We start from the raw sequence: 16,778 nt of genomic DNA on the forward strand, positions 1-16,778 counted from the left end.
CAGTAATGATAATCATTGAGTCACTGTACCACGCTATACCCTCAACTTTGCACAGAGAACCATTTCTCAGGTGAAAGCAGCCCCTAATTTCATGGAGAAGGAAGCATTCTATCTGTATGTATTGAATGAACTTTTATTTTTCAGTTCTGATTATCACTGCAGATTGGCCATAGGGGAATTGGCAGGGAGGAGCTGAAACATCTGACCATGTCAAAGAAGTGAATTAACATCAGTAGAAAGTCATTTATCTCGGCTAAGCCTGGGTGAGCTTGTCGTTTCAAATGCCCATGTTAATTTGACTTTCTCATCCTGTCAGCTTCACTAAGTTCCTTCAATCTGGATCCTTGATATTGTCATCACAATTCATATATTAGAGAGACAGTCTAAAGGATAAAATATTAAAAAGAATTAGAGTTCTTTCCTATGACCTTATTTATCAAAAGGAGTGCCGATTTAAACAGATGGTTCACTTGAGAAATGAATTTTTAGCACAGAGGATTAGGAGAATCTACAGTGATATAAGCAGCATCATAAATATATTCACAAATATTTCCTGTCTGTATTCCTTATGAATACTTTCTAAATGAAAGTTTATGATTTCAGCATTAATACTGAATAGCTACATTCATTAATCCATTTACAATGTTGATATTCTTTTTGAATAAATATTTTTATCGTAAATATTTGTATTAGCCACACTTTTAACACTTGCACTTTTACTAAGAGTTGTCGCACAATCTGAGAGATTAACATTTCTGTATTTCCTAAAAATTGAGAACATGTAATAGAATTAAAAATTGAGGATGATTGAATTGCCTTTGTCAAGCCCGAATATTGACACGTGTCAAACATTCACTATCAAATTTCCCTCATGACGAGAACATGGGAGGTCATGTGCTACACTGACAGCCTTCTTGTCTCTGTGCCAACAGCTCGAGTCCAACACACCCGGACTCATTGGTCATAGAAGGTGTGTTCATAATGTGGCCAAATAGTTTCATTATCAGTCTGGAAATCCTTCCAGTATGCCTGATGGCAGTCAGTAAATGTGGGCGTTTTTCTGGCCAGCCATCCTGTAGAAAGCAATGGCAGACCATGGCACTGCAATGCTCATATGTGGTGGACCAATCCGATACAGGTTCCTGGCCCAACTAAGAGACAGGAAAAAATAGACTGATATAAATAGTTTCTGATGTTTATTGAAGCCTTGATGCACTATAGCCTCTGACTGTTGCACAGCAAACTGCTGAAGCAACACATCACATATCTGAATTACAAGAAAACATTATACATACCTTACTCATACTCAAAGGATTCACTGACATAACGGTTATACAAATACTTACCTGTAGATCGATAAAACCTGCTTACAATGTAAGCACCTTTGTGTTATTTGCTTTATTCAGTATTCAGTTCTTCTCTTTTAACCACGTGAACAGTTCAAACAGTCCCTACTCTATATTTTTGCCCTTACTTTTCTCAATGTTTCTTCTTTTCTTAAGTTATTTAATTTTTTAAATACACATTCCACTTCTTCCACCCCAAGTGGGTGAGGATGGTAAGCAAAATAGAGGACAGCGTTCACGATCTGAAAGTGTTGAACTCAGGTCTTGAAGGCTGTTAAGTGCCTCAATGTAAAATAAGGTGCTGTTCCTCTCAATTGCATTCTGCCTTGCTAGAACACTGCATTAAGCCTTGGACATTTATGCTAACATTTTTGTCCCAGGCTTGCTGAGTGTTCCAATGAAGCTCAACCAAACTGGAGGAACAGCACTTCATTATCTGCTTAGGCACTTTACTGCCTTCAGGACTCAACATTGAGTTCAAGATCTTCAGAACATGAACCTATCTTTCATTTTGACTATACTTCCCACTCATGTCTTGTTTGTATGGCTTTGCTCTTAGCAGAGCTGACCTATTTTCCACTATTCACACTGATCATTGACACATATTTTACAAAATTTTCTCAATTTTTCCTTTGCTATCATTAACACTCCTTTTGCTTTTTGCACTGGACATCCACACCATCTGTTCCATTCTTCCTCTCACTTTGAAAACAACATAAAAAACATAATTTTCCAGCCTCTTTCAGTTCCGAAGAAGAATCATTGGACTCAATACATTAATTGTTTCTCTCTCCCCTGATGCTGCCAGACTTGTTGAGTTTCTCCAGTACTTTATGTTTATATTTTTGTTAAAGTGAGACCCTGAGGCCCTGCCATAAAGGTCATTCATTATCATCAACACAAAAATAATGTACAATATCTTCTAAGTTTGTTTTACTTAATTACTTGAATTTTAATAAAAGCAGAGACTGCTCATGCCTCACACTTGGCCACTTGTAAATTATTTTTGCCGGGATCTTATACATCTTTGGTATTAATTCAAAATTGAATCTTGATCTGCTCTGTCAGTCTTTCTCTCAGTCACACTTGACAGAGCAAAAACTGAGAGGCTATTTCTTCTAGATGGAGAGTCTAGACCGAGGAGACATTTTTTTTGTTTTGCTATGAGAAGTGATAGAACTGAGATGTGATATGCCAAAGGGTGAATCCTTCAAGGTATGGTATGGTGGATACATAGAGTTGCCAACCCTCCCAGATTGCTATGTACCTCCAGGAATGATATTTCCAAGATGTTGCCGCAAGAAATTAAAGGGGAGATGAAAATATAATCAAAGACTGACAACCAATTTGATAACAAAAAGCATGCCCGCTGTTCAATTGGTACATAGGCTCAGGACAACATGAGGGTAGATTTTCTGACTGGTCAGTTTAATGACAGCAGGATGGTTACAGGCAGGATGTTATTACCACATTACTTCCAAGAATTCTTAGCTGTCAATACTACTAAGTCCAACATCTTGAATTTAATGGATGAGCTGGCAAAAGAAACACAGTCAGAGAAAACCTAGGAAATTTAAAAGGTAACGACATTCAGATCAAAACTCCTAAGGCCAAGAAATCTGCTGGACATCATTCCTCAGGGTTGTATCCAGATGTGTTGATTTTGAAGGAGTCAGGACAAGAAGCTTAAGTAATTAATATTCTCTGTCAATGTGCATGTATTTGGGTGGCCACTAACCGAGGGACAGCAGTTGCTTGTTTTATTGTAATAACCCTAAGGCAGTGAAAAGCATTTAATAAGAATTGTCAGACCAGAAAATCAGTGAGATCAAGGAACATAGGAGATAGGAGCAAGAGTAGGCCATTCAGCCCCACAATCCTTGCAGCGCCAGATCCTACCATAAGAAGCTAAGTGTTTTCAGTTCTCACAAATGCTGTGTTGTTGATCCAGCCTTTCGAAGGAACTAAGTCAGTGTGCTTCCTGTGATTGAACTCAGCCTGTTGTCATTTGGTGTCACTCACCCCTATTGCCTTCTTTGGTCCCATAAGTGAATGCTCTTTCTTCAGGGCAGCATGCTGGCTCAGTGGTTAGCACTGCTGCCTCACAGCACCAAGGACCTAGGTTTGATTCTAGCCTTGGGTGACTGTCCATGTGGAGTTTGCACATTCTCCCTGTGTCTGCGTGGGTTTCTCTGGTTTCCTGCCACGGTCCAAAGATGTGCAGGTCAGGTGAATTGGCCGTGCTAAATAGTGTTAGGTGCATTAGTCAGAGGGAAATGGGTCTGACTGGGTTACTTTTCAGAGGGCTGTTGTGGACTTGTTGGACCGAAGGGTCTGTTTCCACACTGTAGGGAATCTAATCTAAGCCTGCTCTGTCATTCAATAAGGTCATGGCCAATCTGAAATAACCCTGTCCCACCGAACCTATGACTCTCTTTACTTAGTCTAACTTAGCCTTGTATCGACTCAATTAAACTGCCTCCAATTCTCACTGTGGCTGAGAATTCCAAACATTGATAACCGTCTGAGAGAAGACAGTTCTCCTTCCTTTAAATGAAAAGCCCTTTATTTTGAAATTGCATTACCTAGTTCTAAATTCTCCCATCAGGAGGTCGATGCCTAGCCAGGAAACCTTCAGGTTACATTAATGGGGCTTGTATTCGGTTGGAAATATAAAAGATGAGACAGCAATTTGATTGAGGTTCTAAGATTTTGAAAGAAATTGATAAGCAATTTGAGGAATTTGTTCAAATGAAGGAGAAATCTAGGAAAAGGAGATATCAGTTGAAAGTCAGAGCCAGGATATTCCAGGGAAATAATCTTCAAAAACAAGGGTGATAGAATGCTCTACCACAGAAAGTAATAGGTGCTAATGCAGTTAGTAACTTGAAATGTGAGGTTTTTCTTTCTTGACAAAGTTATAAAGCAACATGGAGGCAAGGCAGGCAAATGGGGTAAACACCAATCAGCTACCATCTCATGGAACGCAGGCTCCAGGGCTGAATGGTCAATTCCAATTCCTCTATTTCAATTCAGAAACTGAAATGAGCTTTTTTTTAAATGGTTTTGCCAAATTTGTGATGAAACCATAATAGGTTTACTGTACAACACAATAAGTAGTCGAGTTCCATCAGTATTGGGCCAGGTCTTTCCAATTATACTATGGTATACTCAAGATAACACTTCAGCAGGTGCCAGTTCTGTAAGAGTGGGCTTGACATCAAAATTCACGTAAAACACCAAGGAAAATAAACTTGATCCCACAGCTGCAAACAGTCTTGGCGCAGTAAACACCTGTGACTTATCAAAGCTATAAATCTTTAAGTTTCAGATTGAAAGAACATTTCCTCCAACTATAAAAGTCTTTGCCACTCAGTTTACCTTACTGTGCAATTTGCTGGAAAATGTTTTACTATCGAAATGGGATCAACAGGGAAAACCTACCACCTCCCTTCTCCCCCCCTCCCTTCAAGTGCACATATTTTCACTCCTGTTTGAAACAAATTGCAGCCATGTGTGTAAAGAGTAAATATGTTAGCCCTCTGAAAATGGGTACCCAAACACTTTGAATTAGGTTTGAGTCATGCAGCACAGAAACAGACCCCTCGGTCTACCCAGTCCACGGTGACCACAATCCCAAACTAAACTAGTCCCACATGCCTGCGCTTGTCCCATATCCCTCCAAACATTTCTTATTCATGTACTTATCTAAATGTCTTTCAAACGTTGTGACTGTACCAATATCCACCACTTCCTCTGGCAGTTCATTCCACACATGAACCACGCTCCATATAAAAAAAATTGTCCCTCATTTTTTTTTAAATCTTTCTCCTCTCAACTTAAAAATATGCTCCCTAGTCTTGAAATCCCCTACCCTAGGGAAAAGACATCTGCCATTCACCTTATCTATACCCCTCATTAGTTTATGAACCTCTATAAGGTCACCTCTCAACCTCTTACATTCCAGCGTGAAAAGTCCCAGCCTCTCATTATTACTCTGTGGTGTGTATTGCCCTGGACCTCCATTTAAATCATTTTCTGGAACTGTAGTGGGTTGTTAAATCAAATCTGTTGTTTGCCTCAATTTGCAGAGCTCACAAATGATCCTCAATGCTGCATTAAGTTGTGATGCCAGCTGTGACTCAGCTGGGAACACTGTAACTCCAAAGGCCATGAGTTCAAATTCCATTTCATTTCCACAAAATTCTGGTTTAACACAAATGCAGTGTTGGAAATACTGCCTTCTGGATGAGACGTTAAACTCAGGAAATAAAAACAAAAATTGCTTGAGAAGCTCAACAGGTTAGGCAGCTGCTGTGGAGTGAAACTGGGTTAGGGTTTCGGGTCAAGATCAGAATTCTTCCTTTCCACAGATGTTGCTGAACATTTCCAGCATCTTTCCATTTTATTTCAAATTTCCAGCATCTGCAGTATTTCACTTTCACATTTGCATTAAATTGAGGATCCATCTGCAAAAATAGAGAGACCTGAAGGTTCACATTGCTCAGCAGGTGACAGAGCCAATGTCTCTCCAATCCACAGGAGTTGCAGAAATCGAAAGTTCCCATGCAGGCCGTACAAAAGCTGGCTGCTTGAAGTTACTATGTGTGCCAGGCCACGTAAACTAATTAAATGCATCTCAGCACTAAAACAAAATGCTCACACACCTCTTCCCCAAAATATTACAATGAACGCTGGGCAGGATAGGTACATAAGTCAGTCAAACGATATGGTCCTGGCTTTTGTAAACACAGGCATGAAATACAGAAGCCGTGAAGTTGGGCATCACCCAAATGCCAGGGTACGTTCATCCCCAATAAGAGAAAAAATCCCACCATTGCCTCTCCGTATTCAATGGTGTTACCATCACTGAATCCCCTACTATCCCCTAACATGCTGGGCTTACCATTGAGCAGAAACTGAACTTGACTGGCCATGTAAATACAATGGCTACAAATGCTGGTCAGAGACTAGCAATCCTGCAGCAAGCAACTCACCTCCTGATTCCCTAAGCCTGTCCACCCACTTTAAGGCAGAGGTCTCCATTTGCTTGGATGGATGCAGTTCCAACAGCATTCAAAATGCTCAATACCAAAGCAGTTTGCTTAACTGGCACCATGTTGACTCCTCTCACCACCAATGCACAGCAGCAAAAGTGTGTGTCATCTACAAGGTGCACTGCAGTAATTGACCAAGGCTTCTTCAAGAGCAGATTCCAAAACCCTGACTTCTGCACCTAAAAGGACAAGAGTAATTGAGGGTAGATAGAAATGTGTAATTCAGAATGCAAACAGATCAGCTATGATCTTACTGAAGGGCAGAATGGACTTGAGGGGCCAAATAGTCTGGTTCTGTGTGGTTGTACCAAAAGACAGAAGATACTTGGGAATGCCATTATCTGCAAGTTCCTCTCTAAGTCACACAACATTCTCCCTTGGAAGTATAGCCATTCTTTGATTATCACTGGGTCAAAAACCTGTGACTCCCTCCCAAATTGTACTGTCCCCCCACTCCAAGGATTGTAGCAGTTCAAAATGGCACACCGCCAACGTATTTAGGACAATTAGGGATGATAATGATAAACAATAACAATAAAGTTAATAAATGCTAGCCTTGCCAGGGGTTTGCACACCCCATGTACAACTAGAAAATATTAGATAAAATACTAGTGTGTCTTGAGATGGAGTGTTCTGTGAGAAAGTGAGGACTGCAGATGCTGGAGATCAGAGCTGAAAATGTGTTGCTGGAAAAGCGCAGCAGGTCAAGCAGCATCCTAGGAGCAGGAGAATCGACATTTCGGGCATGAGCCCTTCTTCAGGAATGAAGAAGTGCTCCTGAAGAAGGGCTCATGCCTGAAACGTCGATTCTCCTGCTCCTTGGTTGCTGCCTGACCTGCTGCACTTTTCCAGCAACACATTTTCAGCATGGAGTATTCTGTCCAAAGCTGAGCAACCCAGTTAAAGAAAGGACCTGGGGAGTTTCAGGAATAAGGGATTACGGTTACATGGACAGACTGGAGAAACAAGGGTTTTTCAGTTCAGGTCAGAGAACGCTACAAGAAGAATTTGTAGCGATATTTAAAAGTTCAATGGTTTTGGAGAGCAAGTAAAGAAACTGCTGCCAAAGGATGCAGCATCAAGAACCAGATATCAGCTGACTGGCAAAAGAACCAAAGGAAACATGCAGAAAATATTTCTTCACACAATGTGTAGATAACGTCTGGTGGGGTGATAAATTCAACAGCAGCCTTCAAAAGAGAATTAGACAAATATAGAAAAACCTCAGTTATCCGAACATCAATTATCCGAATTTCAGATTATCCAAACAAGATCGCAAGGTCCCATAAAAATGTTATCCATTATCCGAACAATCAGTTATCTGAACAAAATTCTCTCCGCCTGTCTCATTCGGATAATCAAGATTGTTCTGTACTTGAAAAAAAGGTGTAATAATGTGAGGAAAGATGAAATGAAAGAAAGATCTACATTTATATAGAACCTTTCATGACCATTGGCCTAAAATGCTTTACAGCTAATCAAATACATTTTAAGGTAGGAAACAGCTACAATCCATTTGTTTCAGCAAGTCTCTGTAAACACAATAATGACCAGATGATTTATTTTTGTCATGTTGATTGAGGCATAAATATTGGACAGGATAAGAGGAAAATATCCATGTTATTCTTCAAAATAGCACATTCTCCTGAGAGGGAAGATAAGGCTTCATTTTAACATCACATCTGAAAAACAGCATCATTCAACAGTCTCGGTGGATATCAGTTTTGCTTTTTGAGCTGAAGTGGGGCCTAAACTTCCAACCATCAGACACAGATGCAACAGTTATTCATTGAGCCACAGCAGCAATATTAATTGACTATAGAAACATAAAAGTTAGGAGAAGGAGTAGGCCTCTTGTCTCTTCCAGACTGTTCTGCTACTCAATAAATTTATGGCTAATCGGCTTGTCATCTTCAATGCACTTTCTTGTCTGCCCCCAAACCCTTGACTCCCCTGTCTATCAAAAATATATCTAACTCGGCCTTGAATAAATTTAATAACCCAGCTCCAATGCATTTTGGGGAAATGAATTTTCCAGCTTTTATGCCAATCATAGCCATATCAGAGAGATTTACAAATTGATAATTGATATGTTTGGATGCATTATGACACATCTTCCAAAGCCATCAAGTCATGATATAAAACCTGACTCAGCAGCTTCTGGGCCAGAAGTAGGGACAATGCCACTACAACATAGCACTTCCTGCTGTGATGAAGGGCTTATCTTTATGAAGAAAGAGTGAGCAGATGTGGCTTTTAGCTATTGGAGCTGTGAAGAATGAGAAATAATTTTATTGAAACATATAAGATCCTTAGGTCACTTGAAAAGGTGCTTACTGGAAGAATGTTTACTCTTAGGGGAGAGACAAAAACAAGGGCAGATTGTTTAAGAATAAGGTGTCTCTCCTTTTGACCAATCATTGTTCATGCTTATATCCCTTTGTAGGCATTTTATGTGATCTTACAACTTATTTTCCTACTTGTCTTTGTGCTGTCAGCAAAATTAACAACCTCACATTTGGCCCCTATGTCTAAGTCACTGACATGTTTTGTAAATAGTTGACAGCCTAGCATGATTCTTCGGAGTAACTACTACTCTTCACAGATTTGCTTTTTCTTTCAAAAGATGTTTTATGGACTTAATTGTCCATAGAGGCAATTCCTATATCAAACATTTCTATGATTCCCACATTGTGGGAGCTTGCTGAGTATATCTACTGCATTACAAAAGTGACTACACTTCAGAATGATGTAATTAGCTGTGATGCTTTTTGGGATATCCTGTACTTGTGAAGGATGCTAGTTAATACAATATTTGCTTTATTTTATTGTAATCAGGTCACTGAAATGGAAGTCATGGGTGCAATTAATATTCTCTATATTTATACCTTATAAATTGAGAGGGACAGCATTTTTCTTAATATGCCCTCAATTCTACATCCGGGACTGAATGAATATCAAGAAATATTTATTTGGCAATTGGATAATGAACTTCATACATTTTCCTAGTCATAAAATACAAGTTACAAATTACCAGCATTTTACTGCGCATGATAAAACATTTTACTGTAGGCTGCTGGGTGAAACAATGTCACAGCATTTCATCGACTGTAATAAAAGTGTAACACAAAACTGATGACAATTTGGAAGAAAAGAGAATCAATGCAAACACATTACAGCTCAGTAAAAAAAAAATGAAGATAAATGGTGGCGAACTACAATATGGATTGCTGGAAATATTCTTTTGAGCTCATAAGAACTGAGTCTGACTTGTGTCGCTTGACAAACATCCTATTTTCATGCAAATTATATTTTGTCATGTTGTGCCAATGCAGGGAGAAAATAAATAAAGACACGTCTGGTTAAACCATTCCGTATCTAAATGCGCACATCACATTCCAAGCTTAATCGGTTAATGTTCCAGTTTGTAACAACCCTTAAACAAGGCTATAAAATATATTTTCTTTTAAATACCTCAACAATGGCACCATCAGGCAGCCGAAGGAAATGTCTGTACAGCTCTTGCAAGCCACTGAGGTGTATGATGTAGATAGACACATGAGTGGTGATCTCTCCGCAGCCAGCCTCTGATCCAGAGGTTTGATTGCCCTCCTGGGATGCACAGCTACAGGACGGGTGTGTGATGTGCTCATCATTCCAGATGTAGTCATACACTGCCACCTAGTGAGATAAGAAAGACCCCCCCACACACACACAACCAACCCCCACCCACCCCCCCCAATATGAGTTTGATTAGTCATTGTTCAAAGAGGTATCCTATCTGAACATCACACAGCAAACAAGCAAAGGTTATGGAACGTACATATCTGCCTGAAATTATTGTCATTTAAGTACTTCACATCAAGTCAGCTTAAAGCAATTGGCATGCAGTCCATGTACTTTCTTCACACAAGGAAGAAGGGGAAAGCAATGGCTTTTCAAATTGGAGTTCAGCATGTGTTAGCAACAGCCAAGTTCAGTGGCTATGCAGAGCCCTGGTCACTTTTAAAGGGGCACACACAAAAACAAATAATCCAGTATTAAATGGTGCAGCTTCATTCAGTTAATTTATTGCACTGGCCACATCAACTTCATGGCTAAGTTCCAACACCTTAGCTGACAAGAAACCACAAAATATTTTCTCAGTGAACAGTGACACACCACTGAAAATCATCCTGCAGTAACAAAAAAGTATGAAAACTGCCAGCGAAGACAAGTAATGACAAGTTAGCATATTGCAAGTTTTGGAGAGCTTTTCTAGTGCAGTCACGGCTCCTCATGAGATTCCATTTAATGTACTGTAAATTTTAAACATTTTCAGTGTTTAACACTGATTGCTTGTCACGACTCTCATTTCTAAAATATTACATGCACAAGGTTTTATCGGGCAAGTTTGAGTTTCTTGATCATGCTGTTTGTTTGCAAGTGCTGAAAGCCTTCACATCTAGCACCATCCTGCTGCTGCTGTGATTAGCAGGAGTGTGGAGTGAATAAAATGCAAAAATCAATACAATTGATTCCACCTACTATGAAAACACATAAATAAGTAACATGCAGAAAATGGACTCTCCTTCAATATGAATCCTCCTAGTCTTTTCACATTCATGCTTGCAAATAAAAGTTAGGATACATGGCAGCTTTGAGCATAAATGTCACAACAAAATTTTCCGAATGTTCTTAAAACTTACCGTGCTAGGAGTTTTGGACTATGAAGTTTAATAGGTGTATGTAAAGGTTACAGTATTGTGCAAATCTAGCACAAAGTGATTCAGTGGCTGCTTGGCATTGTGAGAGTGTCATGTAGAGCTTAAACAATTTCAAATTGCACTTAAGGTCTACTAACTCTGATAGAATTTGTCTTAAAGTGTGCTTAACAAAATTGAGTTAATGATCTCATTGCTGTGAAAATGCAAATCTATTCATTTAGGCAAAATATCACTGTCAACACAAAGCTCACACTAAATTATTTTAAAAATATATTCTATTTGTTGCTCAGCTGATTGTTATGATCTGGAATTAACCGCCTGATAGGGTAGTGGAAATAGACTTAAGTTTAACTTTTAGAAGTGCATTGGCTTTGTATTTAAAGAGCTTAAATTTGCATGGGTGTGGATTAGCTATTAAAGGGAGCTGGTATAGACATGAGACACCAAATGCTCTCTTTATGTACTTTACAAATCTATATATTAACAATACAAAATCATTTTAAACCTGTGCTGGTCTACGGATCTATAATGAAAGAGCTATACATTCATTTGTACACTCAGTGCAATAATAGTTTTACTGTGTTAGCACGGCAAGTTGGAACAGGCAAAAGATTAGTGCTAAGCTGAACAGTTTTGCCTATTCAGCACCTTCTCAGATCACTGGCTGCACAATATTAAAAATTTGAAGTGAAAGCTCCCAATGTTTTTGATAATGAAAAGCATATTTTCAGTACTGCTCCTTTCTACATTTTTTGGTTTTGTTTCAGTAGCAGTTTTCAAGTGACCTTGTCCCAATGCAAGCAGGCTGCAACTATCACAGGTGAACAATTGCACGCTTAATTGGCACCATCCTGTTGCTTGGAGTCGGACCTTTTTGGGTCTAAGATGACATCTGAATCACTCACTACACTTGTATCTTGCACTCCAACAAGCAGGCACCTACACTACCCTTGATCCCCCAACTTGATGCTTGCTGCCTTACCCTGTGTTAATCCTAACTCTAAACTGTCCTCCAAAGCACATACAGTGTCAGTGTCAGAGCTTATAGTTATGACTGAGACTAAGTGATGGCATTTCTTTTTCATCATTGTGTTCCAAGTCTGAGATGTAACCTCAGCTTGCAGTTGTACGAAGGCACAGGAATATTTTGAGTTGTGCCTGATAGGATGATAGGTGTGTGACATATGACAAGTGCGTGAGGCCAGTGGGGCAATTTGAGGAACACGGCATTCAAAGATATATTTACTCACCTGGACCATCCATGTGAGATCATTAAACTTCTTACAGTACTCCATCTTAGGTCCTCACAACAGTCCAAGCACTGACCTGTGGTTCTACTGCCTTCCAAGAGTTTACCTGGAGAGGCTTTGAATATTTCCTTCTCTGTACTTCATAAAAGGTCTCCAGTATAGCATCATAAAATGTAGTCTCCTGTGTTATTCTAGTACTGCTCTTCGTAACAGACACTTCTGCAACTGCTTCCAACGAGACTGCACCTCCCCAATAAGATGCAGAGCAGGTCTAAGCAATGTGGATTCACTTTAAGAAATGATAGCCCTTAACAATGTTGTACCCCTGTTCCAGCCATGCAGCCACCAAACTGCCCACTTCGCACTGGCTACCTGCTACAAGGTAGCAAGTGAGCCAGCAGCTAAAGTGAGCCAGTTAAACAGACGTCATAATCCCTGCAATGGCTTTGGATATTGTCACACTTTGAGTCCATTGTCTGATGCTTCATTTCCACACAAAATATTTACCTTGGGTCCCAAATCTCAAACAAAAAATGGAGCCTGTGAAAAAGCTGTATCAAATAATTTGCACTTCAGCAAAAGACAAAATTAAAAAGTGGAACAATTAGAATAGAGTGGGCTGAATCTTGTGCTTGTTTCTGGTTAAGTGTAAGATACTTCAGGTTTTTTAGAGGGATCCTCGATGCAAGGCCCAGTGAGATTTCTCTCAGTTTCTTATCAATGCACCTCATTAACTAACTTCCCTACCTCATGGTGTTTCTCACATTCAATTCTACCCCAACCATCCCAGATGACATTCCCAGATATCTGCCAGCATCCCTGATACCTGTTCCATGTTTAAATGCCCACTGTGCATCCGGACAAGCACTGGCATTCTGAAGCTGCCCTGCTCGGTCACACGCAGAACCTGAACATGGTGCAGAAGGGCTAGATGATGTGCGATTCTTTGACAGAAACCGAAAGGTCCTTTTTAAGGAGGTGGTGCAGAGGACTCTGGCAGCAACTAGGTCAGTATTGTCTCAACATCGCAGAGGATTGGCCAACAGTGCTGCAAGAAGGGCAATAACCTCCTCTGCTCAGCCAGGGTAAAGTGGCACAGGATCTTGGCACACATTCTAGGTACTCCTTCCTCACAAGGAGACAGGTTGGTGTCAGGAGGCACCCAGCTGGAGGGAGCACCACACATAGGCCCCTCAGAAGTCTGATCTCCAGAGATGGCCTGGCCTTCCATCTCCACCCTGCCTGCCTCCTGTGACACTTGGATGTTCACACTAAGGAAGATTCACTGGGCTAGAAGACCCTCAGCATGTTGGACCAACCAGACACAACCACCCCACCCCCACTTCCCAGTCCGCCCTTGCCACCAACCCTTCCTTCCCCACAGTCACACAAACAAACCTCCAGGGCTAACAGGCTCTGCTGCAGAGCAGACCCCTTCCAGGCCAGCTACAGAACTAGGGGGTGTACCAAGCTGTAATGGGAGGTACAGAGAGAAAGAGAGAGAGAGAGAGAGAGAGGAGGGGGTAGGGGGGAGAGAGAGAGAGCGAGAGAGTGAGATAGAGAGAAAGAAAACCCATTGAGGTCACTATGGTGATGTAGATGACATTGCTTTGACATTAATTCTCATGTTTGTAAAAATCTTATTGCTTTGGCTCTACACCTGTTTGCTTGAGGGTCTCTGTAATTTCAAAAGCAACTGTGTTAGCATGATGCTTAACTTCATATCCAACCAGGACAAACCATGAATTGATGTCCATGCTCAAGGGCTGCTGCAGATTTTTGAAGTATAGATGAACAATGTGCATTCTTGGCAAGGGGTCCTCTGACACCTTTAACCCTCCTCATTAAGCATAGTTACTCTCTCACTAGCCTCTGTGTCCAAAGGTGTCCAAATGAGCAGGACCACAATGTCTGGGATGGGTGGTATACAGAAGAAAGAGAAGCAATGCATCAGGCTGGCCAGGAATTAGGAACTCTGCAGATTTATATCCTGTACAGTGCATGGGCCTGTGTGAAATGTTCTTTGCTGTAAAAGGGCCTCATATCATTGGGGCTGCATACCCCCTCCCTCATGAATCACTTAACCCACCTACTCCAGCTTCTCCTCCGTATGTACTTCAAATGCAACAGTGAATACTCTTCGGTTTTTGTACTCCATCTTCCACCTCGATGTGTCAGTGAAGCCCTTAACATCCTTATCCCTCCTTAATAGCCCCTTGCAATGCGCCCCATAGGCTTCACACCTCCCCAGCTGCCCATCCACTTGTCCTGCACCTGCCCATTTTGCCCCAATACCCACCAGCCCCTGGTATATGAAGTGGCATTCAATGGTCATTCACTGTCCCTATTTTGAAGCCAGGGCGTTCCTGAACCTGGGTGAATCTCCATTCCATCCATCCTTTACAATAGTACCCCTAACAGATATTGTTGCCCCTATTTCACAATTCCCCCTACTTCCCATCCTCAGCCTACAGCCTCTAATCCTGAAAGATAAGTTCCCGAGTCTCCTTCCCGCATGAGTGGACCCTACTGCTCCCCCGTCCCCAATCTTCCTTTGTCTAATTGGCTGGAGCCAATTAACTGAATATGGCCCACTCCTTTGAGCAACCTAACAGACAGCCAAGAACAAGAGGGTGCTTAGACCCCCAACTGAAGGCGGTACATCTTCCTGACAGAATTTGCCCTATCCCCAGGTTGGCTGCTGTGGAACTACAGAACTGACCATGACCCAAACCGAAGACTGCAGGGGCACGGATCCCCTGACCAACATCAGAACTACTGGATGCCTAACTGCTTCTGGACTGATAATGGGTTTGCTCTTGATGTTCTGTGCCAGGACCCCCTGACTGATAGGTGCCTCAATGGTCTGTGGTGAAGACTTTGAGATATGGATGCTTACTTGCTGCACACACAGTATGTTCATTGTGGAAGCTGTTGGCACATGGTGAAGGTGTGAGATTGATATAGCACACTGCAAGGTGTACTCCCCTTACCTAAGGACTGCTGACCAGCAAGGCAAGCTGTCTGGTTGTGAGACTATGCTGATTGGCAAGACAAGGCAAGGCAGAGATGCTGTGAGCATGCAGGTAGGTGCTAAGACATCAAGTGTGCAGCTCTCAAATGCAGCCTGGTCTAATCAGTAAGCCAGGTGCTCCTCTATGAGTTACTGTTCTCAAGACTAACTGCAATCGTGTTTATTCTGAGGATGCTGTAACACATGTACATGTGCTGTCATTGCTCATGAAGGAAGGCAGAGAGGAGACAGGTGCAAGAGACCCCAGGAGGAGTACCTGTCAGGAACAAATTAAAGCTTTTGGAAACAGTAGAGACTGATGACAATGCCAGTTCGCAAGGCGGCCAGGTCTGTCAATCAAAGATTGGCGCAGAGGCAGAGCGGAAGAGTCGGACATCTTGGTAATAGGGGACTCCATCGTGAGAGGAACTGACCGGGGTTTTTGTGGCAGCAGACGGGATTTAAGGATGGTGTGTTGCCTTCCTGGTGCCAGGGTGAAAGACATCGCGGACAGAGTGCAGGAAATCCTCAAGGACGAGGGTGAAGAGCCAGAGGTGGTGGTACATGTCGGCACAAATGATTTTGGGAAGAAGAGGAGAAACATACTACAGCGGGACTTTGGAGAACTAGGAAGAAGGCTGAAAAGCAGGACGTCCAAGGTGGTTATCTCCGTTTGCTTCCAGTTCCTCGGGCAGGTGTGGCCAGAAACAGGGAGATAATGGACTTGAACGTGTGGTTAGGGAACTGGTGCAGGAAGCAAGGATTTAAGTTCTTGGATCACTGGGGTATATTTTGTGGTAAGCATAAATTCTGTAAGAGAGACAGTTTGCACCTTAATAGGTTAGGGTCCAGCATTCTGGCAGGCAGGTTTTCTACTGCAGCACCGCTACATTTAAACTAAGTAGCGGGGGGGAGGGAACAAACTGGATGTTTAAAAGGAAATTGAAGGGAAAGTTAGAACAAGAGAAGTCAAGAAAGACAACTGTATCAATGAGGCAGAAAACTCGGAAAGGGATCATGCTGTAAGGTTGAGTGAAATAGGGGTTGAGAGGAAGGGTGAGAGCAGTAACAAATTAAAAATACTATGCATGAATGCACGAAGCATTAGACATAAGATGGAAATTGGCAGATACGGTATTGTGGGGATAACTGAGACGTGGCTTCAAGTGGACAGGGCCTGGGAAATGAATATTCAAGGCTATACGTGCTATCGTAAGGACAGACTGACGGGCAGAAGGGGTGGGGTGGCCATGTTGGGAAGGGATGATATTCAGTCCCTTGCGCGGGGGTCCTAGAATCAGGGGATGTAGAGTCAGTATAGAGCTGAGAAATTCTAAGGGTAAAAAGACCCTCTTGGGAGTCATCTACAGGCCCCCAAACAGTAGTCTGAATGTCGGATGTAAGTT

General features: G+C 41.6%; 1 protein-coding gene across 1 annotated transcript in view; it reads right to left on the reverse strand.

Moving 5' to 3' along the window:
- The window catches only part of ofcc1 (orofacial cleft 1 candidate 1), a 217,079-nt gene that overhangs the window by 40,343 nt on the left and 159,958 nt on the right, over nt 1–16,778 (reverse strand). The window contains exon 12 of the mRNA XM_043689352.1: nt 9,878–10,084. Within this exon, the coding sequence (XP_043545287.1) occupies nt 9,878–10,084 (207 nt within the window). The remainder of the gene's footprint in view (nt 1–9,877; nt 10,085–16,778) is intronic.

This window comes from Chiloscyllium plagiosum, chromosome 4 (assembly GCF_004010195.1).
Source record: "Chiloscyllium plagiosum isolate BGI_BamShark_2017 chromosome 4, ASM401019v2, whole genome shotgun sequence".
NCBI lineage: Eukaryota > Metazoa > Chordata > Chondrichthyes > Orectolobiformes > Hemiscylliidae > Chiloscyllium > Chiloscyllium plagiosum.